This window comes from Anas acuta, chromosome 7 (assembly GCF_963932015.1).
Source record: "Anas acuta chromosome 7, bAnaAcu1.1, whole genome shotgun sequence".
In the NCBI taxonomy this organism is placed as follows: domain Eukaryota; kingdom Metazoa; phylum Chordata; class Aves; order Anseriformes; family Anatidae; genus Anas; species Anas acuta.
Window position 1 is genome coordinate 1,704,412 of NC_088985.1, and position 24,064 is coordinate 1,728,475.

At 42.2% G+C, this 24,064-nt stretch overlaps 1 protein-coding gene across 2 annotated transcripts; it reads right to left on the reverse strand.

Moving 5' to 3' along the window:
* Window positions 1-1,050: 1,050 nt before the first annotated feature.
* MINPP1 (multiple inositol-polyphosphate phosphatase 1) lies at window positions 1,051-23,752 on the reverse strand. Of its 2 annotated transcripts, none has more exons than XM_068687870.1 (5): window positions 23,093-23,720; window positions 22,779-22,967; window positions 21,892-21,989; window positions 19,915-20,048; window positions 1,051-4,800 (listed from the first exon to the last, which is right to left on the reverse strand). In XM_068687870.1, the coding sequence occupies exons 1-5, from the start codon at window positions 23,637-23,639 to the stop codon at window positions 4,401-4,403; spliced, it is 1,368 nt and encodes a 455-aa protein (XP_068543971.1). In that variant the 5' UTR covers window positions 23,640-23,720; the 3' UTR covers window positions 1,051-4,400. The 2 variants fall into 2 exon arrangements, with proteins under 2 accessions (XP_068543971.1, XP_068543972.1); XM_068687871.1 differs by lacking the exon at window positions 1,051-4,800 and adding an exon at window positions 5,765-5,889 and having other exon boundaries at window positions 23,093-23,752.
* Between the last annotated feature and the right edge of the window lie 312 nt (window positions 23,753-24,064).

Below are 24,064 nucleotides of genomic sequence, written 5' to 3' on the forward strand. Positions count from 1 at the left end.
GTTTGCATTTGTATATAGTTCCTTTTTTTTTGTCCACACCTGACTACCCTTTGCTGAGGCAAGAAGAAAAGAGAGACCCTCACTCCAGTCCACTAGGGTCAGGCTGGTCCCATTTCAAGACTGAGTATCAGGAGGCATAACCTGTAACTTCAAGCCCAAGAAAGCAAGTATTCAACAACTGGCCGGAAAACTATTCTTTCTGTCATATCAGGAACTACAAACTAGCAGTAGATTATACTAACTCTTTGAAAAGTTAGGCAATTAACAAAATGAATGTTTAATGCATAATAAATCTTTTTTCTTTTTTTTTTTTTTAAAAAAAAAAAAAGTCTGTAGGGGGGTGTTTCTGATTTTCTTTTCTGAAAAGCAAGTCAGACATGGTTAGAGTCACTTTATATCTGTTCCTATGACTATACAGGTATTTTAAACAAAACAGCATCAATTGTTTTCTATTTCAAACTGTCTTACAGACTAATACTTCTGAGAAATGAAGAAAGAGTCCTTGGTCAAAGATTATGCCAGTCCAGTCACAGCACGTTTATGAAAGTGTTGCATCCTCAGTACATGAGCACTGCAGGCAAAGCTTCATTTTCATGTACAGCTAATCAGAGAATTAACAAATTAAGTAACTAATGGATACTCAATAATAAGGATCTGTTGCTAAATACCCACAAGAAAGGACAGGCTAGAAAGTACCGCATCATGTATGTTTGCAATTCTTTATCAAATCAACAGCTTCTATTTCTTATCGAGTGGGTCATAATGTCTAGCAAAATAGTACTGCAGCAGATTCTGGACAGCACAAAAATGTGTGTAATGTTCACTGTACTTCAAAACACAAGAATTTCTACACATTTTGCACGGTACAGTAATATATATGAAAAGCTTGTCAGGAAGCTATCACTTTTTTTTTTTTAAACCAGGACTCCAGGAAACGAGAGTTAGTTTTTACTCACCTCAAAATGAGGAAGTAAAACGCCAATTAAGATATTTTAATAGTAATCACTCAACAATGTGAAGATTCAAAATAACCAGAGACACCAGTGCAAGTAATAGCGACTTACCAAATGTATTTGAAGCAGAACACAGCCATGATGATACAGATCGCGTTATTATTATTGCTGATAAAACAGATGAAGAAAGTGTGCAGCTTTATTTCACATCACTAAAGATCCAAACCGAGTTCTCAAAATGCATCCAGTTAGTCCCACATTATCACAAATTCATGTCACGTACAGCGATTAGGCAGCTCCATGCTTACCAGAATTACACTAACAGTACTTAAAAAGAAGGAAAAATGAGTTTGCCAGAAACATTAGTAAAGCTTTAGACATATAGCAAAATTAAATATATTTCAAATGTATTCAATGCCAGTGTCCAAGAACACTGTCAGTATTTTTCATACATGAAAGGTTCCAGTTTGAGTAAAGTTACAAACAGAGTCTTCACTGGAGGACTGAGATGAGGTGTTCTGTCACAGATGCATGTGGGAAGAGAAAGCATCACTTTCCATGCAGGGCTTTTTCAGGATGTGGTCACTTGCAGTGCCATTAGATGTGGTAGCCTCTCCACACCCTGCTCACTGAGCTAGTGCCAACTTTAGGGAAATACGTTGATCTGTTTTAGTTTTCCTTTTTAGGAGGAAATACACACGTATTTTTGGTTGTTATACTCTGTGTGTTTTGCTTTTCTTTTTTTTTTTTCTTTTCTTTAATAACAGGGTCATCCTGAAGTGAGAACATCCCTAGAAGTGAGAATTAGTCACATGGACAAGTGCCTAGCACATATACACAGGTCCAAACACTCCTGTTGCTACGATTGTGCCAAGTTTCCACATCCAGCCTCTAGGTATGCCAGCTGAGTGAGTCAGTGCAGCCTGTAAATACAGACCCGTACAAACCAAATGGCACATTTCTCCTCAATTAATTGGTGATAGCCACTGAAGATACATCATCAGTAAGAGATACAGTGGACCTGTACTCCTAGGCAAAATAGGGAACAGCCTCTGATGAGCCATCCATGAAGTCCCTTTGCCCAATATTTATTTATCATACTATCAACTTTAATGTGGAAGCAAATGATGTTTCACTGAAGAAGGGATTATTTGGTTCTTCCACCTTGTCTGGCACATGATAAAAAAAAAAAAGAGGGTAATGTGTTCTTCCTCTGCAAAGAAGGCAGCCTTATCTTTTAACAAATACGATGGGTAAAATCAATCCAACACCAAACAGACAAAGGTAAATCTTCCATTCATCTCCAGCAGTCAGGCTTTCATCCCCTCTGTTCTTATCATGACTCATCACAGAATAGGATGACTCACCCACAAAAAATTGTTCAAAGGTGAATTTTCTCAATCTTGCATCTGCTATTTACCAAACTTTATTGCCTTTAAACAAGGTTTATTCTTTGTCACTTGCCTCAAACATTGTCTCACAATAAAGTTTAAAATTACTGTGGCAGATGCCTCTTATGATCAATTGACTCAGTCTCAAAGCAGGATCATGCTAAAAAGGAGACACAGAAAGCTGATATAAAACAGCAGTAAAACTTTTATGCTGCTGCTGACAAGTATCCTGACCTATATTCCTACGTGTGTTTAAGTACTGATTTCCTCCCTAGCCATTCACCTATTTCAGAAACAGGTCCACAGAGCTAAAATACACAAGTATTTTACCATTTATTTATGCTAAAGTATTCACCATTTTTGTGAGTATATTCAGTGAGCAGAACCACGGTCTCCATAGAAGTCAGTGCACTAATGAAGCAGGTTTCTGTGTCACACTGAACAGAAACCTCTCTCTCTTTCTCTCTTTCCTTTTTTTCAGCAGTTAAGTTTTCAGTTCTGCAGGTGAGGCTACCCTGAAGTAAATGAGGGTATAAATGTTTATATTGCATACAATACCCTGTTGTAACTGCTTATACCACCCCTTTACCCCCATTCCCAGTGAACAAAGCAAACTACCCCTCACTTTACGGACTGAGCTCTGGAGCACTCGTTATAGGGTGCAAGTGCTCATTTCAGGAGCTGCCAGCACCATAAAACCACACCCTCATTTGTTTTGGGACAGCTTGTTCACCCAGCTGTTCCCTTAGGGACAATGAAGGGATTTTAACTTGACTTGCGTTTTTTATTTCAGGCATTTCTAGACAATTATCTTCATCATTCCTTTTTCTGCTGTACTGTAGTACTCTAAAATACTCTCAATTTTTCAGCAGCAAGTAAGCCTGCTTTAAGTGTAGACACTCTCAGAGATCACCGGTATCTTTATGCAATTCATTTCTTTAAAACCAGTTTTATTTCAAGAACAAGCTGGCATATCAAATATAGAAGGCCTACGTTCAGTGCTTTCCTGCTAGCAGAAGTCAAGTTTCAGACAGATACCTTTCAAAGTCAGAAGCTTGCCCAGATTTGGGGTTAGCAATAATCCTGTTTCAAGCACAATGGACTGGAGACCTCCAGAGGTCCCTTCCAACCAGAGGCTCTAAGAAAACTGTCAGTATCTGAGGAGGACCGAGATGTTCAACCCCCTAACAGAGCCTACCCTGAATGCCCCAGCCCAAACATTTAACACAAGGAATTGATGGTGTCAAGTAAAAGGAAACAGCAAACAGCTGAGAGAACAACTGCTGCATATCCCAGAGCACTTCAAAGGAAAAGTGGCTATTTCCCACTCCCTCTCTCTTCCCCAGCTCCTTCTTGTTGAAAACTTACTTACCCTGCTGGCTAACTTGCTATGCTGGATGGGTCGATGAGGACTTTAAGAACTGTAAATCGTTCGTCTTTTTCAGGCAGATAATGCACACAGGAACACAGCAAGTCTTCCTGCTTTCAGTCCCCAGGTGAGATGTTCATGTGGTGCTGTCCAGGGAGAAGTTGGTCGGCTGTGGAGAAGGAGTTTGTACCCTCTCCCTCCTAGAGGCTCAGGAAAAGGAACAAAAAAGCTCACAGATTTGGAGTATTTCGTGCCTGACATAGGAGAACAATAGCTAAGAAACAAGGCAATGCAAAGCAATACTGAATCAGTTCAAGCACTTTCAGCTCTGACAAAATAAAAAATTGTCTCAGCTCTTAAATCTATCTACAGCACATTCATAAGAGGAATGACCTAGGAAATTACTTATTCGTACACATAAACATACAGGTACGCTTCATCTTGCATCACATTTGTTACAAATACTCAGTGACATTCCTGTTACAGAATTTGCTTTTGTACTTTTGCTTATGTAATAAACAAACAGTGCATTCAGCTGACCAAGACAACCCAGGGAAGTAACAGCTATCAAATCTGCAAGTTTAGAAAGTCCACACAGCAGCAGCAAATCATAAAAAGTGCTTGTTCACAACCTCTGTTGAAGAGAACTGAGAGCGATTTCCAAAACATCCACTCCATTTCATTCCCTCAAAGTTCGTCAATGGCAGTAATATTAACCTTTGGCAACTCACACACTTCTTTGAAGTGACAGTTTTGAAGGATGTCCTTGTAATAGTCCTTGAAGTCTGCATAAGTAGAGATGGTTTCATTTGAGTGATGAAACGGCATCAGCTTTTCATTCAACAACATCTGCACTTGATACTCCTCTTTAGAGGTTTTCACTTGATCACAGTGGTAAAGCACAAACACCAGGTTGGCTGCATAAGGCACAATCCGGCCAGTGCGAAATTTCCGGTGTGCTTGCCTGATGTAATTGTTTGCCCTGAGAGGCTCGTCATCTTTGAAGAAACCCATAAGAGCAAGCAGTGGTTGAAGGGTCTCTGCATGACCAACTTGTACAATCAAAGGTGAAGAAATGGGTTTTGAACTAATAAAAGAAAAAACAAAAAGAGCAAAGGATCAGCAAGAGCCTGTGCTTCAAAACAAATATACCAACACCACAGCTGTCAGCAGCAAAGGCTTAGAGAAGCAGACTTTGAACTTGTTTTACTCCAATGCACGATAAGAACCCGTTTGAGAATTTCAGTACACTACAGGCTTTTTTTGGCTTTTTTTTTAATAAAATGTATCTGAGCTCTCTAACCTATGTTTTGACCCACATTAAGCTATTGGATCTTACACAGAATGTAGGAATTTGCAATAAATGCAATTAGGATATAGTTAGAGTGTAACAGAAATATGGGAAACAAAAGCAAAAGCCAGATTAATGGTGTGCACTCATACACTCAGGATATTGCTTGGAGTTCCTGTGTGAAACCAGTTACTTGTGCTCTTCTTGGGTGTGGAAAGATCCTTTGAGCACAATACAGCTGATAGACTGGTTTGTGATGAAATACGTTTTTCAATAGCACTGCCTCTTCCCACCAGGGATTTTAGAGAAGGGCAGTGAATCTGGAAGGCTTTGTTAACACGCAAAACAAACCTAACCCTTCATCTGATGTGACTGGACTGTCTGTCCACTGTCAGCACACAGAAAGGCTCGAAGTCATCCCGTTACTCAAAATTTCCTTAGCACAGGTCCATTGTGAACACGTGCAACCATTCTTCCATCACAGGCTGCTTGCAAAAACTGCCTGAGATTTTACTTTATTTTAACCAAATAAGCACAAGGTTAAAAGATTTGCTTTAATACAATCCCCTGACTAAAATCTGACATCTTTTCCTAGGATGCTGAGGTGCGTTTAATAGGAATAATTAGTCAGTAGGGTTGGTTTTTTTTTTGTTATTCCCTGGCAAACGAGATGTAAAAAGTAAACAAATGACAAAACATAATGAACTATGAAGACAGCTCATCCACAAAGACAAATGATTTTTTATTGAAACACGGTATTTTTCTTTAACTGTTCTAAATACTTAAAGTGATTACAATTTTTTAAAAAGTATTTTTAATAAGCTTCTTCCTAAATCAGTCCTAGGTGTGGTGAAGAGAAGCCCATGGATTATCATCATTTCAGACCTGGAAAGTTTCAAGGGTTTTAGAATTAATTTTGCTAGATTTGAGGAGTAAAAGCTTTTCCGATTGCTGTCATAAAGGGTAAGTGACAATTCAGTTTCAAGCTGAAAATTACACCTAAGCACAAACTTATCCGCAGATTAATTACAGTAAACCCCCACTTCCCTCTGACGTAACCACAACCTGCTGATTGCCTGCATGGCAAACAAATTAGTGCCTTAACACGCAAGCTGCTTTTCTCCCTGGTGCACCAACACTGGCACAGGACTTGGAAGAGAGTTTTTCTTGCCTGTCTCGATGACCACCAATGCATATCGTGCTAAAACAAGAATCATGGTTTAACAACATGCTGCCAATTGTTTTTCCCTGTAATACAGTTCAATTCCTTGGAAGGTATCTCAGTTTACAGGTGGCTAGCATACCAACTGTCGGCAGGCAAAAAAAATTTCCCTCCACAATTTACTAGTGCCATTTATTACTGCTCTTGATGATTCTTGGGAATACTTGCTCACCAAAAGGATTCCACTCCCTTAGGACAAAGGCCAGCAAGTTAAGGTGATGATTCGAACCACTAACACAGGCTAACAAAAAGGCAGTTTGTTAGACAAGATGTTCCACGTTGTTCAACCGAAGGACAGGTAAGAGCTGGCTTGCAGCACGAGGAAGCATCAGCCAAGATGAACATCTGCCCTGTGCTGCAGAGAAGGATGATGGCTTTTTGGAGCCATCTCCAAGTGGCCCTGGGAAGCCCAGATCGCTGGCTCTAGCATGTGTAAATACTCATTTCGGTTTTGTGAGACAAAAGGTGACATTTGGCAGCACTCCTGCTCACCAGCTGCCAGTGAAGTCCACCCACAGATGAGGCACATCTTGATTGGCCTGGACAGGAGGTGTTTCCTCTGCTCCAAGCCAAAGCCTGAAGCAACTGAAAAATATTTAACCGGGGGGGGGGGGGCTTACCTGCAGATAAGAACTCTGACCACACTGGCAGGACTTCAGGATGGGCTCTGTGTGACCTGCTCAGTAGAGCCACGGTGTTTGTGCAGTGTGAAACACACTTTCGCACAACCCTGCTCCCTGGCCGCCCTTCTGCCTATCCTCCTTAAGACATGCACATATGTCTATGTGCATACTCATCCCTTAGGCACAGCCTCTCAAAAAAAAAAAAAAAAAAAAAAAAGGAAGAAAATACAGAAGCCTGCCTGTTTCCCATTCAAAAGAAGCGTTACAAACACAGGTTTTTCACCCCATCTCTTTGCTACATGAAAAAGCGTCCATTCACCGGAGCCCCTCTTCCAGCTCCTCCAGAACCAGAGGTCCTGCCTGCATTTTTCCCCTTTTTATTCATGACCCTCCCCTCTGACTACTTCATTTTCAATTTGTAAAGCTTTTGTACCCTTCAATACCTTTCTTCTTCCTTCTTCCTCCTTTCTTTGTTCTCTCCTTTTGCTCATTTGACCAGTCCACTTATATCCCCCCACTCCACACACATCTCTAGGGAAGTCTTACTAGTTTTTAGGATGCATTCACATCCCTCCTGTCAGTCAGTGAACGAGAACAGCAACCAAAAATGCAGGTGTAGAGAAGACAGAAGGATATTCCTCTGGCCTCCTACAATTTCCAGGTCAGAAGACTGTGCCAGATCTGCAATTTTCAAGTCCAGTGGGTCTGATAAGATCCTCCTACAATTCTCCCTAGTGAGAACAATTTGCCTTATCTTGTTTTTATCTTGAATAAATGTGCTGCATTTGCAATGCCACTTAACTTCTCACCTCTTTTTCCCAGTAATTTACAACATGCTGAGCGGCCCAGATATCCTTGCAGATATATCTCCACCAGTGAACTGCCGCTCCCAGTAAAATCAATCATCTATCCCTACCCTCCATTTCTTGCATTTTTATTCTTCCTTTGTACCCATGTAAAGACCTTCTCCCTTAGCTCCAGGCTGCTTGATTTCTTTAGGTAAGGAAACCACTGAAATATTTTTTGGAAATCTAGACTGTACCTCCCAGGTCACCCTGTTGGTATGGCTTGCTGATCCTTCCCCAGAGCTCCAGAAGATGTTTTCTTTTCAAAGAACCACTACACCAGTACATCACAGTACCTGTTCATGCTAGCCTCAAGTGTTATTTCCATTAGATTGGCCTATGATTCTGATTCTCTCCTGGAAATGCTTCTTCATTTACCCTTTATTTATTGGTTTTTAAATCATCACACCTACCAGCCCCCAGAAGCTTCTTGGTTGAAACCACTGCACACTGGCTGTCATTTCAGCCACTTTGTCCCACTTCTCTTAGCACTCTTGGGTGAATACCACATGGCTCTGGCAACTTGGTATGGCTGCATTGTGTCCCAGCGGCACACCCTTAGGCATGTGCCTGTTTCTGAGTGTGGTGGTTCCTATCTCAGAGTTTACTAAGCAGGGAAGCTAATAATGTACATATGCTGATGAAGCCTCCAAAACAAGTGTTACTATTATGCAGGCATTGCTGACTCCACCAGGACTGGATTTCACACGTACACATCCCCAAATATAAGACATGCTAAGAAAAATGCATTTCATGCTGTGGCCAGCCATGCTGGCTTTACAGCAAGATTTGGCTTTACTTTCCAGTTGATGCTGTCAGCAATTCTAGAATGAGAGTAAATCACAAAAACGTGGGTAGCTTCTTGTTTCATTTCATATTTTTTTTTAAACCAAAACAGTAAAACATACACTTCTGAAACAGTAAAACAAGTTACAACATTCATACTTACACATCGTTGCACACATCAGAGTGAAGTTTTAAAGAACGAGGAAAGGAAAACTCACAAAGACAAAACATGGAACAAATAAGGCAGTCATGCTCACTGTGACTCAAGATTTTATTTCAGCTCTTCACCTTCTGAAATCAGCTCTTCACCTTCTGAAATACCCTCATGCTAAAAGGTCACAGCACTTGGGAGGTGAAACAAACTTCTCCCATTGACAGCCATCCCAGCATATTATTTTTTTTATAAGGATTGAAGCTATTTCCTTATATTATACAATCCTTATATTATACTATCCTGTGATTTCAAGAGCCTCTTCAACACAGCATACTTGACAACCTCCTTGGTTTCTCACCAGCACTGCATATTTGATTTCTGTCTAGGACTACTCAAGCACTCCCTGTTCAATCTCCGTGGTCATGACTCCAGTTCAGACTGAGGTTTCGTTCTATCTATTGATAACGATAAAAATCACCATCAAGGTTAAAACACAAACAGTAATATTTTTAATTACAGTGAAATCAATAAAGATTGCCTCTTTGGAACATGTGCAAAGGTTATTATTGCCCAGACATTTCTGATAAAGTCCAAACAGGAGCACACAACGCAATCAGTGCAACACTGATAAATTCAAACAGTAGCACAAGCTAATAAAATTCTGAACCGAAGGCCTGAGATCTCCACACTCAATATTCTTTATGAACAATAAATTACTCAAGATTAGCAGTGGCAGACAAAGTTCTTGACATCATACTCAAGTAACTGCTAATGATACTCCATGCCACTTTCCCCCCCCCTTACTGCAGTAGCCAATGACTTGGGAAAGCACACTGACCAGTAGAAAAAAAAATCTCCAATGTTTCCAACTTTCAATTGGAAAGTTGTTTTTTTAACATAAAACTTTGCAATAAAATATTTAGAGGTTGTCTCAAGGTAATTGCTGAAGATAGGTTTCATATTCATTTTACGAGGAACTTCCAGCAGAGCACAAGTAGCTCTCACTGGGCAGAACAGGAGGAGAGGTCATTCATGAGATGTAGGGACTTCAGCTACTGAACTGTCCTTGCTGTAACCTTTGAAGTCTGACCACAGCTGAAAATGAAGAAGTTACTGAATGCTCATCAGTACAATCCTGAAAACTAAGTCTAGTCATGGAAAAAAAAAGAGCCCTGTGGAGAAGCATGCATATGGGATTTATCATTCAGGCAACTTCCAGTTCTGCTTCTTCATGGCAGACTTGTGTTTAACCCTGAATCTTCTGCCTCAGCACACCCATCCTCAACACTAGATTGTTCCTACTCCTCCAGGACTACTGAAGGACCTTAGATATGGAAGAAATGACCTTTCTTTTAAGCAAAGTTCCTTTCCTAAACACTAATGTGACTTTTGGCTAGAGACAACCCAAACCCCAAGAGATAGCGGGATAAGAAGAAACATTTCCTGCAGCAACACTTACCTGGCCAACCTTCAAACCTCAGGTAAAAATTCTCCCAGTAACTTCAAAGAAGAGTTTTAACAACCGTTAAAGAAGAAATCTTAGACCTCATTCTGTCCTCCTCTCCACCCCAACACAAAAGTGAGGACAAAGGACTCAAACCCCTGTATTTTCAGCTACGGGATGAATTCTCCACCCTTCCCACCTTCCTCAGTGATTTATTTCTGGAAAAAACAGCAGGAGGAACCCCAAATCTGCAAGTGAACAGAAGAGACCAGGGAATGCTGGGGCAGTGGTGAGACTCAGAAGCAGCAGAAATACTCAGAGGTGTTGCTCTGAGTGGTATTACCGGTTGGGAGAAGAAGAAAAATCTGTTAAATGGTATTACAGCCTCCTGTGTCAAAACTTCACCTTAAATAGTAGAACAGACTGCTGTGCTCCTTCATTTTCTGAATCAGTACCAACACAATATAACCTCACAAACACTGACATGATAAACATTTTCTTCTTGTCCAGCAAGAACGTACATGAGGTCCTTCATAGCAAAGGCAAGCTTGAGGAGCTGACAAGAATACTCAAAACTCATTTAAAATCCTCATTAAACAGCAACAGCCCATATCTAGTTCCACAAGAGCTAATCACCCCAAACTACCTAAGCTTCACTGTGTTTAACATCACAGCTTCTGCAGTTTCAAATGCTCCTTTCCAAATGAACTCACCTCTCACCTTCTTAATGACCTCTGAGATTAAATGCATTACGGTAGAAGCAGCATACCGATGCTAAATAGTTTTATGTTAGTTTCCAAGAAGGTTGTTTTTTTTTTTTTTTTGCTTGTTTTTGAATTCCTTAGATAAAAGGCTATGACTATAAAAATGCTGAGCTATCTTTTTAGAGCAATTCTGAGTATGCAAATATTAGGCAATTAATCTGAGATTAGTATTTGAAAGGCATAAGCAATACTTTAGATACCTAGGTCCAGGCAGATGGATGCAGAGATGCTTTCCCAGGGAAAGTCCCCTGAACTACCCCAGGATCTGGGAGAAGTCAGCAACGATTCACATGCTTCAGAAATCCTGGCACAGGGATGCTGTAAGCACACTGCACGCACCTACAGAGACTTTCGCATCTCCACCTGCTTTCCCCAAAAGCACCCCTTAAGCATGTCAGAAGTCCTGCCTTTGAAAGACAAAGCAATAAAAAACAAACATGCAATATGGTATGAAGTGCCAAGGACAAGCTATTAGAGACATTTTTGGTTTATTAGTGAACGTTATCCCATTTCTTTGGTTTTCTGAAAATGAAAGACCTGAGTATTTTTCAGGTCCCCTAACATAAGCTGTACAGTCTATCCACCTGCAGAGCTGCCATGCTGTTGTGTGAAGAGAACATTTTATTTGAGCAACGCAGTCACCCAGCACATACGCGTGTTCTCAAGTCAAGCAACTCTGTTTTAGTAAGGTACGTGTTCACCGACTCCTCTGAGCTGGCTCTGCAAGGGCCAGCTGCCCAGCCAGAGAGCAGAGAGCCTGCACTGCAGAAATGCACAGCGCCAAACAAGAGTCTTACTGAAAGAAGTCACTGAACAATTTGGATCCAAGCAACATTTTTGTTTGTTTGTTTGTTTGTTTTTAATGCAGGTATAGTTTCTACTGAATACATGGAAACTTTTTGTTCTGTTCCCTTTATACATACTATAAAAAAAAAACAGTTTTGAACAGATAATGGTTTTCAGATCACATACTGAATTGGTTTATACTGAATCATAATTTTGAAAGGAGCAATTAAGGCACAGTATTTACCACTAGATGACTATAGAAAAGTTATCATTTCTGTTGTGAACTGACCTCCAGAGAGGGAGGGAAGTAACAGAGAATAATAAAAGCTATCAATAAATTGCTAAATTAAGCTGTTTACATTATGGCTCAGCCCAGTATAACTACAAAGATCACCTTCAATTTTGAACTAAGTTCAAACATAGATATATATATATATATATATACACATACATACGCATTTAAATACCTAGAAACTGGGTAGTCTTGGAGGAAACCACCAAATATTTTGCAACGTGTGCAAAAGGTTAGTATTTTGAAGCATCAGCCACATACTGTAAACACTGAGATGGCTCCAGAAAGCGTGCCCCCCAGTTTGAAGAGCCTTCTAGAAATCCATTTGGAGAGTACAGATAGTAACAGGTATTTTAGATTCTCTTTTGGAGCAAGAAAGGCATACATTTAATATCTGAAGCTAGAAGAAAAAGTGTAAAACAGCTTTAGTGAACAGCTGATGATCTGGTAATAAAACTTAATAAAACCAGGAAACACAAATGACCTTGCTAATGCATTCTAATGCTGCTGCAAATGTTAGACTGTTGGTTACTTTACCCTTGAATGATTAAGTTAAGCTTTTCTTTGCGGAAGCGTGGTGAAAATGTACTTCATCTGACCTCTTAGTAGCTCTTCTATTATGTGTGCAGATCTCTGCCCAAAAAGGACTAGCTTTGTTAAATTATTTTTTTGGATGGATATGCTGTAACCCCCATATAACTAAACTAGAAATGAAAGTCTTTTCCTTTGTCCAACAGCTGTTTAGCCCTTAGCCTGAGACAGAGTGCTAAGGAAGTCCGGTTAGGGTAGTTGTTGCTATTACAGAAATTGTTCCTTAATTCTTGATAACTACCCATCAGCTACCTAGTTCTGGCCCAGGAGTGGTTACGTTAGGTGCTAGTGAACCGCTGCTCTTGCCGTTCCCGCAGCCAGCTGGTGGGTGCTGTGCCATGCCCTGGGTTATGGTGCAGCTTGGAAAACACCACGTGCAGAGCTGTCAAAGTGGTGTGTGAGCATGGCACAGCAGAACCCATTCAGAAGAGTGAGGAACTGCCAGAGCAGAATTGGTGAGCCTGTGGTTGTTGTGTAGAAAATGAAGAAAAAAGTAGATGCCCAGCCTATCCCTGAGCTGGCAGTACCCCTCCCGTCCCCAGCCAGCCACCCCACATTAATTGTCCAGCATGGTACGGGATGCCCCTTTGGCCAGTTTGGGTCAGCTGTCCTGCTTCTGTCCCCTTCCAGCTCCTGCTGCACCCCCAGCCTCCTCACTGGCAGGGCAGTGTGAGAAGCTGCAAAGTCCTTGACTCAGTAAGCACTGCTCTGCAACAATTAAAACGAGTAGGACACATTTCTTCTCAGAAAGAGCAGTCAGGCATCGGAATGGGTTGCCCAGGGAAGTGGTGGCATCACTGTCCCTGGGGAAGTTCAAGAAAAGGTTGGACCTCGTGCGTAGGGACATGGTTTAGTGGGTGACATTGGTAGCAGGGTGGTGGTTGGAGCAGATGATCTTGAAGGTCTTTTCCAACCTTAATGATTCTATGTTACACTGATGAGAGGCTAGAGCCTGAGCTAGAAAACATCATGTGGAATGTGTGGAACAAGGTAGATGAGGCTGCAATTTGCTAGGTCCTGCATTTTGGCCACCATCGCAGGCGAGCCCCCTACTTGTTGCTCAGGCTCCATCGCAAGCATTAGCTTGGAGCCACAAAACACCACAGACCCGGCAATAAACAGCTCTTTCCGATTCTCAGGGGTTGTGTGAGTGCTTCATTTTTTTCAGGGGGGGACGGGACACAATGGACTGAAGTTGCGCCAGGGGAGGTTTAGGTTGGATAGTAGGAAGAACTTCTTTTCCGAAAGGGTTGCTAGGCATTAGAATGGGCTGCCCAGGGAAGTGGTTGAGTCACCATCCCTGGATGTCTTGAAAAGACATTTAGATGTAGAGCTTAGTGATATGGTCTAGTGGAAGATTTGTTACTGTTAGGTCAGAGGTTGGGCTAGGTGATCTTGGAGGTCTCTTCCAACCTGGGTGATTCTTTGATATGCAAAGTATACCACAACCAACTTTTCAAACCCACCCTTGCTCAATTGTGTAACTATTGTGGTTGCTACATTTGTCTAAGATTAGCAGCTTCCTATTGCAGTGAATACCAAAACACTGACATCTCACCAACAGGCACAGGTCCTATTGGCAGAGCAGTACTCACACCTTCACTACTGTGAAGCTTGGCTAACAGATTGAAAAGTTGCTGGGTCAATCAACAGGTACAGAAGAGATTCAGGGTACAGTTATTCCTAGGATCAGCACCATGCTAGGAGGGAAAATCTTAACAAGTTTTGGTCTTTAACTATCCAGAACTTGCAGAACTGATGCTGAAGTGAGAACGTATCAAACCCTTAAGGAATGCTCCAAAGCAACAGCAACAAAATGCTTCTCTCCTAATTACTATTTTGACATTCTGCACCTATCCTAAAGGGTGTGGGTCTCCAGATGCTGCTCTTCACTGGTTGGAGACATGCTGGGGCCCACAGATGTGCCACAAAGAACTCAAAGCTTCTTCCAAGGCAAAGAGCTACTCACTGATTGCTCCTCTTTATACCATTGACAAAGCCTGCCCCAGAACCAGATCTCTGGCAAACTGAACAAGTAACTTCAAAAAAACACTGTCTGGTTAAGAGCAGCCTTGCACGGATTTTTACACAGCAGCACAACAGCAAGTGGGCATGAACATATGCATTGCTACCCGGCAGTTTTGCAGGTACAACACCTTCTACTTATAAGGAGGAGTAGGGACACTTTCAATAAGGCTCCAGAAGGGGGGAAAAAAACAACAGAAACTTCACAAAAAAAAAACAAACAACAGAAACTTCACAAAAATGAAGTGCTTTACGGACTTGGACAACTGCTCAACTATGCCATTTCAGTACAACTCACCTGGTTTAAAGTTACAGTCAACTCCTATGGTACTTTTTTTTTTTTAATTAAGATGATTTTTAAGGAATAGAGCCCCTGACCTCACCCTAGAAACGTGACTACTACATTTCCTTACAGACAGGCAAAGAGGCATGGAGGAATGTCATCCTGGAAGACCCTATTATAATGCTGGTAAGGCCTCAAGGAAAACATGTTTTCTACCAAAGAATTAACCTTTATTGGATATTTACATTTTATTGCTACTGAGAATGCAGAAGAATAGGGTCCCTGCATGAGTGTGCTGACAGTAGGTGATCACTAGTACAACTATCAGTAAACACAGTGTCAGGCCACAGCTCCTAAGCACCAACAGGTGCTGCAGTATCTTTCCAGTGGCCCTCCGGATGGGGACAGTTGACAAGAGTAAGTCTACAGTGAAAATCCCTTTCACAGCCTTCACAGCCACCTTGCTGCACTGCACGACCTACACAGTGGAGAATACTGGTGGTTTAAAACAACTATTCTCTTGGAATATATATGATATTAAAGATCCTCAAATGCCCAAAACTTTTTCACTGCAAATTGATGGTGGGACTTATTAGCCACAGATATTTATTAGTACTGCAGATACCTTCACATAAAAAGTATCCCTAAAAGGCTGGCAAGGATAAAAGTCAGATAACCCTATGCATCTGAAATGACACTAGACATTCGAGTCCAAGACATTGAAGTTGTAACTCAGGTGGCTCAGCAAATGCCAACCCTCTGATGGTCTTATAGGCAAAATCTTGAAAATTGGAGAGATTTTTGTCATTTTCTTAAGGGTAGACTAGTCACCAGCAGATGTTTTCTCCAGAAGAAAGAAGAGTGAGCTTTAACAATATGACAAATTAGGCAAATAACTTGAAGGCTGGTGAACAATCAGATTGCAAAGTCAAGAAAAGCTTCACGGAAGAAACAGGGTTACAGTAGAAACTCTTTTTAATTCAGCTGGAACTAGGAATGAAAACAGGACAAAACTACTAAAAATAAGTATTTGAAGTATGCAATAAAATGCGGAGCTGCCAGCACCATTCTCCACTGACAAAACTAGAGCAGACTGGCAAGTTCAGATGCTTTAACTTTTTGCTGGAACAGAAATGCTTCCCCTTCTGCTTCTGGATAGCCCAAATTAAACTTTTCAGAAAGATGGGAGAAGCTGGAGCAAAGACAAGGTTCTGGAAGTCAAATTATTCTTACAGTTGCAGAACAAAACAGAGCTAAAATCGGTGTTTGACACAGCTAAATGAGACATTTCATCACCACACAGGTTCTTTTTCTGAGTAATAAACTGCTGCAGATGTATTTAACCTGTTGCGCTGTACCGCTAAAAATAAAAAGCAACCAGCACAACCAAGTATTTTCTACTGTTAAAAATACAGGCATATTTTTCATTTGTGCAGTTTCTTGTTCTAAGCTGTACTCTCAAATTGCTGCAGGATCCTGTATAAGTCTCTTTCCTTAGGTGAAAAAGCATTAATTGCACCTCTACTCTTAGACCACGAGAGATACAAGCTGTTCGCCACTGGCCGTGGCAGATTTCCATATAATTTTAAGTGCACAGGCTATCCAATTCAGATCAAGTCTTCAGTGCTTTAAGACTGCCACCTAATGTCGTGGGATGGGGTTACATGCTCCTTCTGCACAAGACACTGCGGAAGTTTTCAGTTACCACTTTGGAAGGGACGCAGTAAACAGACTGCTCGCCAAGCTTTGGATTTTGCAAGATTTTTAGGGTTCCTATTCATTACCCACACATGAACTCTCTACCTTCTTCCCTCTGGGGCAGCAACACAACAAAGAGACTGACATGCTGTAATGGAGCTTGTGCAGCCAAAGTTGAAAGGCAGGAGGAAAATATCTCTGTCCTTTAGTACGCTGCCTGCTCTTCCCCCAGGTTCTGCTCTTGTAATTTAGGGACTGCTGATCTACTGCTCAATAAATCACAAGTGCAGATATGGATTTTGTCAACTACAGCTTTTTTAAAAAATATTAGTATTATTAATCTAACAGAGATATCACATACACAGTTAAAACGCACACAGCTACTTTCTAAATAGCCACTGTAATTTAAGGATAGAAAGTCTGTCAGTGTTCAAGGAGTAAATACACTAAAAGCAAACAAAACTGATTGTTCTCCTCACACGAGTCAAGCTATGTTAAGAAGTTATTTTTCACTTTTCAGAAAGGCAGAAGGGTCTTCAGAGTTTTGCTTGTCTGCTTTTCTTTTAACCCGCACTTCATCTTCTTATTCCCAGTTCTTATTTTCTGTCTTCATAGAGGCAGAGACACAGCGTACAACAGAGGCAATCACAGCAGTGTGCCTGTCAATCTGTTCACAGTTGGATGCTAATGACCTGCAGCCTAATGCATTTTTTATTTAGCTCCCTGGTAGGCTGAAGAAAGGATGCAGGGAAGGTTTATTTAAAGGGCAATCTAAAATAACCACGGCTTTGACTCTACCACTATCAAAACAAGAGGGATCACTGACTCTGACAGCCTTGGATTTCCAAATGCCAGCACAATCATTTGACAGCACAATGTCTTAAGCCAGCTTGGCTGCAGGGGGACTGCCATCCCCAGCCACTTCCTGCTGCCCACCTTTCCCCCACAGCAACTAGTCCCCCAAACCAACCTTATTTCATCCTTTCAACTTCCACATTTTAACCCGTTCATGGCAAAATGAACAGGGTTGTCTCCTTTGTGCTGGCCGGTGCGCAGCACAGCACTGATTCAGAAAGGTAGAGGGCTACGTGCTGCCCTCCTCAGCCCTCACCTCTAGCCGTGGACAGCCCCTTCCTGGTGCTCATTAGAGCAGGATCAAGGAACCAACATGGGTGCTAGCACTGAAAACGCCTGCATGTAGATCTCAAAAGGCACATTTTTAATTCCCGCTTTACTAAGCTGATGCTCTGTTAAAAAGGACACCTCAGTCGGATTTTCCACCTGAATCCCAGAAAGTAATTAAAATAGATAGTATTTGGTTTGTTTTTCTGAGGGAGAACTCCGCTTTAGATCAAAGAAACCATGCTGTGTATAAAGCATAACTTCCACATTCCTGCAACTCCACACTCTGGTGATCAACATAGCGCATCGCTCTGTATCCAGCATGGAAGCACAGCAAAAAAGCCAAGCATGAGTTTGAGAATTACGCTTCAGCTGTCTTAATACACGGTTCTTCTATCACTGCTTACATCTAACTTGGATCCTCAGTCGGCAAACATCTGAAGGAACACAACTTTGCAGTCCTCTCTGCTGTGAAATGACCAGCATCACAGAAAACCCAGAGCAGCTTGCCCAGGACTGTGCCACGGTGGCCTTTGAGGACCTCCAAGGAGGGAGAATCCACAACTGTATGGATCATTCCTCTACTCCAAAATGTCAATGCTACTTGTAATTTCAATCTGACAACTGAAAGGAAAGAAAGTGCTTTCTAAAGTGTTATCAAGCAAAAAAATACATACATTCATCCCCAAACATCAGTGACTCATGCTTTGCTTTCTGAAATATATATTAAAAAAATAGTATTTTTCTCCTGGGTATTATGTAGATCTACTTTAATATACTAAATTTAGAAGTAAAGTCCCAAGAATGCTAGGAATGCAAGAACTTCTGCTGCATATAACTAATATTTGCAATTCAAAGCTGAATTTGCTCATTATAAATTACAGTTACTCATACATTGATTCCTATAAACTATTTAAAGGTGCAATATTTATACAATCTTGATATCATGTGCTTGATTTTAGGTACCTTGGTAAACATTTCCACAGTTACCTACTGAGGTACTAATTCACGTGGTCGATCACTAAGCTATGAATTTGTAATTCCTTTGTTTGAATCACAAGCGTTCACACAGGTTGTAAATTCATTCTCATATGAATGCACTGTATTTAAACCTGAAGCAGCCCTCCAAAAATATATTACTGGCATGTGAAAGCAAATGCAGGTAATTCTGTGACATAAACATCTCAAACTGTAATTGAAGCCTTTGTTTTCTATGCTGTTTTCTCCATGCCACATCAGGTCACTACTGCTGACTGATACCAGCTGATAGGACTAAACAATACACAAAAACAGCACAGGCATCACACCTTTAATTCCCAAGGAAGCGTACGAGCAGTTATACCCATGGCACTAGAAAGGCTTTTTCGAGGGCTGCACAACTTAGCGGAAGGAGTACCACTGCTATTCATCCTCCACTGACACAGGATGACTGTTGCCAAATCATGTAACTACATGAATACAAACCACTTTGTCAGACCACCATCCTTTGAAGACACTTGATTGTTTTATCTTTAAGGCATTTACAACAACTTCAGGACTGAAGAGTCCTTCTCCAGTTTCTACAAGGCACTGAGTATACCATCCAGAGGTTTGCCCTTCTGTAGTTAAAAAGAAGTAGGCATGACAAAGGCTGGTTTGCTGTTATAGATCAAGACTTGTGGATTCTGCAACCAGTGGTTCTGCTCTAGAGTCACACCAAGTGTTTGGACTGCTTTGGTCTAATTATTTATTTTTAATCTGAACAGAAAGCTTTAATAGTGCAAGAGACTCAAATCAAACATATGTAGAAAGAAAGAAAGATTTTCATGCCAAAGAGCTTAAATAACAAGAAAACAGGATATATATCACAGGGACTTTTTCCAACACAGAGTCCTCCCATTTGTACCACAAATGGGTTTTAATGAAGACTTTTTGAACAGAAAGTTCATTGTTTTAACTCAATGGCCTCTCCTCAAACTGTGCACGACACAAAGAATACGTTGTCAGACACAGTAATTGGCTGTCCCTTGGAGGCCTGTTCAGATCAATAGGTTAAAATATGGAAATAAATCTGTTGTGCACAAGAACATCAATGGAAGAAAAAATATATATACCCTTTACAGTAATACTGCTCTATTAAGCATTTTATTTCCTCTATTACAAATTCTCATAAACCAAACCCTCCTAATGTCATTACGTTTGGAAATGTTTTACTTCTATTTGCATTAAATTCAACTCAGGGTTGATCACAGAAAGCTTGCAGTCAACACAAAAGGCCTTTTTTTTTTAAATTTACCTTTTGCTCTCTTCCACCGCTTTGTCCAACTGCTGGAAGATATCTTGGAATAAAATGCAGCTGGAGCGACTGTTGATGTCATAGCCATATCCTCTCTTCCAGTATTGCTTCAGGTCATTCAAGTATTCCAGTATCTGAAGTTACACAGTTCACAAATTTTTACTATTGCACAAAGTAGAAAAAAAACACAGCATAGAACAATGATGCTACTGCACACTACATGAAATAAACAATTCTTTGAAAAATAAAAAAATAAAAAAAAAAGCAAGGTTCCAGCTCAAAGTGTTTCTGCATGAAACCTGACACAATGGATCAGACCAAAGAGCCACCAGATTCAGCATCTTGTATACAACCTTACTTAGAATCATGGCTAGGGAAAATGGTACACACGTTTCCCTACACTGCAGTAATTTTTAGCCCAGGGCTTTCTAGAAATTTAATAGACTTCAGTAGATTCTCCCCCACAGCAGCGCAATTTCCCTTTTCAACATATCAAGTTTTAGCCTTAACAGTATCCTGCAGATTGGCTTCTAAATGTGGAAAAAAAAAAAAAAAAAAGTTTAATTGGAACCTCCTGCTACTAGCTTTATTTGTTACCTTTTAGTTACTGTACATGACAAGACAATCCCTTTCCACCACTGTAGCATTTCTGATTTGCAGTTGAAAATTTTATGAAGGTCAAAGATCCTCAGCTTAGTTAATCATTCTTCAAATGGAAACAACTCCACTGCTTCAGTAGTTTGTCATATTCTGTCCTTTTTGCGATGTGGGAGACCAAAACCATATACATCTCAAGACAGAACTGCATCTTAGATTTACTAAGAGCACATGAAGCTCTCCTTGTTTTTCTCTATTCCCTTTCTTATAAGCATTAAAATTCTTTTTAATTTTTATTCATTAACTCCATTGTAGCTGACCTACCATTTTCATGTATTTAGCATATTTTCAGCAACAAAATTTCACTTCTAAGTGGCAAAAACTTAATCTGAGTACCTGCCACCTAACCAAAGCTTTATCTTCTTATCCCATTCATCATTTTACACTTAACACCATCTGTCACTGTACTGCTGGGCAATTCAACCTTGCAGGGTCCATCTGCAAAGCTTTTCAAACACTCCATATTCTTAATAACCCAAGTAACTCTGTTTAATCAGCAAATTTTCCCACCTCTCTCCTAAGTTACTTATAGAAATAGTGAATGGGACAGGTCTCAGCACAAGTCCATGCTAACCCACCTCCTTTTTGAGAGGTGGCCACTTAATTCCTGACTCCGTTGCCCACCCTTACGTCTACCTCACGTCTCTCTATGCAGAGGTCCTCCCTCTTCTCTAGGGCTGCTAAGCTTACTTTAGAGCCTCTGCAGGGACTTTACCACATGTTCTGGAGTGCTAAATAAACATCATCGCCCTTAATCCCCATCTCTCTTGACCCAAAGAACTCTAAAAAGTAACCGGATACTTTTTTTTCAAAAAGGGGAATCCCAAGCAATTCATATTTATCCAAGTTCTACAAGCTTTATTGAAAGGCATTAGGTTTAGAGATCTGATGGGCACCAAAACCAACTAAAAAGAAGTCTTAGAGGATCTATAAGACCTTATTTGCTGTCCTCTAGAATTGAGGCATTTTATCATATGAAAGTATTATATGCAAAACACAGCTGTCCACAGCATTTGAGGTGTTACGGGAAAAAAGGCATTATATGAATTAAGTGCAATGGGAAAAACAAAACAAAACAAAACATTTTAATCAGGATGAATCAAAGCTGCACCAGTATTTAAGTCGGAATGAAGAAGGGTATTTCAGTCCTACTGTTGGATTGATCCAGAGTTCTTTGTAGACCAAAGAAGCTCTTCAATAGGTTGAAGAACAAGGGGCACAGAACTTAAAACTTCTGAATTTGCAAAGGATCATATCTGAACATTAAGACATCTTTCAAAGGCTTCTCAAATCTTTCTCCCCTCTACATTCTGCACCTACCTTGGCATCCTCTTCACTGAAGAGCGAACACCATGGGGAGCTCACATTTTTTATGGCCAACTCATATGAGCAGGTGAGAAAAGCCACTTGAACAAGATCTGCAATAAATCCAAGAAACCAGCAAAAGATAAACCACCGCTACAGAACTAGCAACTTCAAAGAACTAACAAATTCAAGCTGCAAGTCTTCACATTACATTTGGCAGGAGGGGGGAACAAACCGAGCACATTCCACACCTAGCGCTGCACGCCTGCCCATGTACATGCTATAGGTGTTGATTGCTGGTGTGTCCTTATCACCACAAAAAATGCAAGAGTGTGTGGAAAGTGTCTGCTTAATGCAGAGCAGTCTTTGGCTATCACTACTCAATGTCTGCATTAGTAGCTGAGTTTATGTAGCAGAGTGCTGCAGAGCTTTGGGATTGAGTCTTTAGGACGATGTTGGAAAGGAGAGCAGTGTGCCTGCTTCTGAGGGCTCCCCCAACATTTAACCACAGAGGGAAACCTGGCACTTCTTTTCCAGACAAGTGAAGGTGCGATGCGGATGTACAGGTCCACCTGTCCCATGGGTTATTTGGGTGTTTGAATTGTAACGTGTTTTACAAAAGCAGCACTAAAAACATAGGGTTATATCCCTTAAGACAAAGGTAAAGATGGTATCACCTGTACCATAGTAATACAGATCTATTGAAAGGTGTTCTGACTGTTGGCTAACAAGCATTCCCTGTTGCAAGACTGACATATATTTTGTACACCTCATGCATTTCATTCCCCATGACTGCTCTAGACTCGTTTAGCGCCTGTTTGAAGTTACCTACTCTGCATAACTACAAAGCACGTCGGAATTCGGGCTTAGCCGTGTATTGCCATGAAACAGGCACTCGTTACCTGCATTTAGCTCCTCCACCGGCAAACACAAGGCACTTGCTACCTTTTCCAAAACCTTCCTCATCTCAGGCCCCTCTTTGAAGGCGTTCACTTGGTGCATTGCCGTCTCGTTCTCCTCCACCAAGGCGACGAACTTGTCGCAGTGATCGAAAAACCTCATCAAGGCATCGTTCACCTCGATCTCCGCCTCTGCAAGCAGAAACCCGTGCTCAGCGCCGCGCTCCCTCCCCCGCCAAGCGACCAGGGAAGGCGAGGCCGCGCTGGAGCACCGGGGGGCCGGGGTCCCCTCGGGGGCCGGGGTCCCCTGGGCTCACCGTCGCCGCCGAGGCTGAGGGACGGCCCGAGGCCGCGGCGGAAGGCGGCGCCGCTCTGCAGGCAGCGGTGCTTGGAGCTGCTGGCCAGCGCCAGGCGGCGGCGGGCGGCGAAGAGCGCGGGGAAGCGGGCGGCCAGGCGGCGGGCCAGGTGCTCCATGTCGCGGCGGCCCTGCGGCGCCAGCCGCCCGTCCAGGCTCTCCTCGTACCACATCTGCCAGGCGGCCAGGGCGGCGGCGGCGGGGCAGGCGGCGGCGGCGGCGGGCGGGCGGCGGCGGAGGCGGCCGTGCAGCTCGGCCAGGCGGCGGATCTGCCCGGCCGTCGGGTAGCGGGTGCCGTGGCGGAGCAGGGCGCGGAGCTGCAGCGGGGCGCAGGCGGCGGGCAGCCGCGCCCCGGCGGCGACGGGCCCCAGGGACAGCGGGTCCTCCACCAGGTGCGGGTTCACCTCCTCGTAGCGGGACTTGGTGCCGAAGTAGCCGCCCAGCCCCGCGCTCGCCGCCGCGGCCAGCAGCAGCGGCAGGAGGCAGGCGGCAGCGCGGCGCGGCGCCATGGCGGCGGCTGCAGGAAGAGGAGGAGCGGGAGGGCGGCGGCCGCCTCTCGCCTGCCCCTCGCCCTCCGGGCTTGGGATGAGCAAAAGCATCTCAAGCCTCAGTCCAAGACGGAAAAGTGTTGTTTGGGGCCCCGAGCATGGCTGGGGGGACGTGTGCTTCACACACACAAAGCACTGGCTCTTTGCTTTTCCCTCCCTGCCTACGCAGTCAGGATGCTGCTTATCACAGTTGAGAATTTTCTCTGAATAAATTGATTTTCATGGGGCATTCATTCAGCTAGGGAGTTTTCTTTGTCATCTGACCCGTCTCCCGCTACATCAATAACCAAAGCAAAATGTTAGTGCAATCATGTACAAAGACACACAGTGTAGGCAATGCCTTTATAGCTCATAGAGAAAGAGGAAAGCAAAGCGTAGGGGTTAGG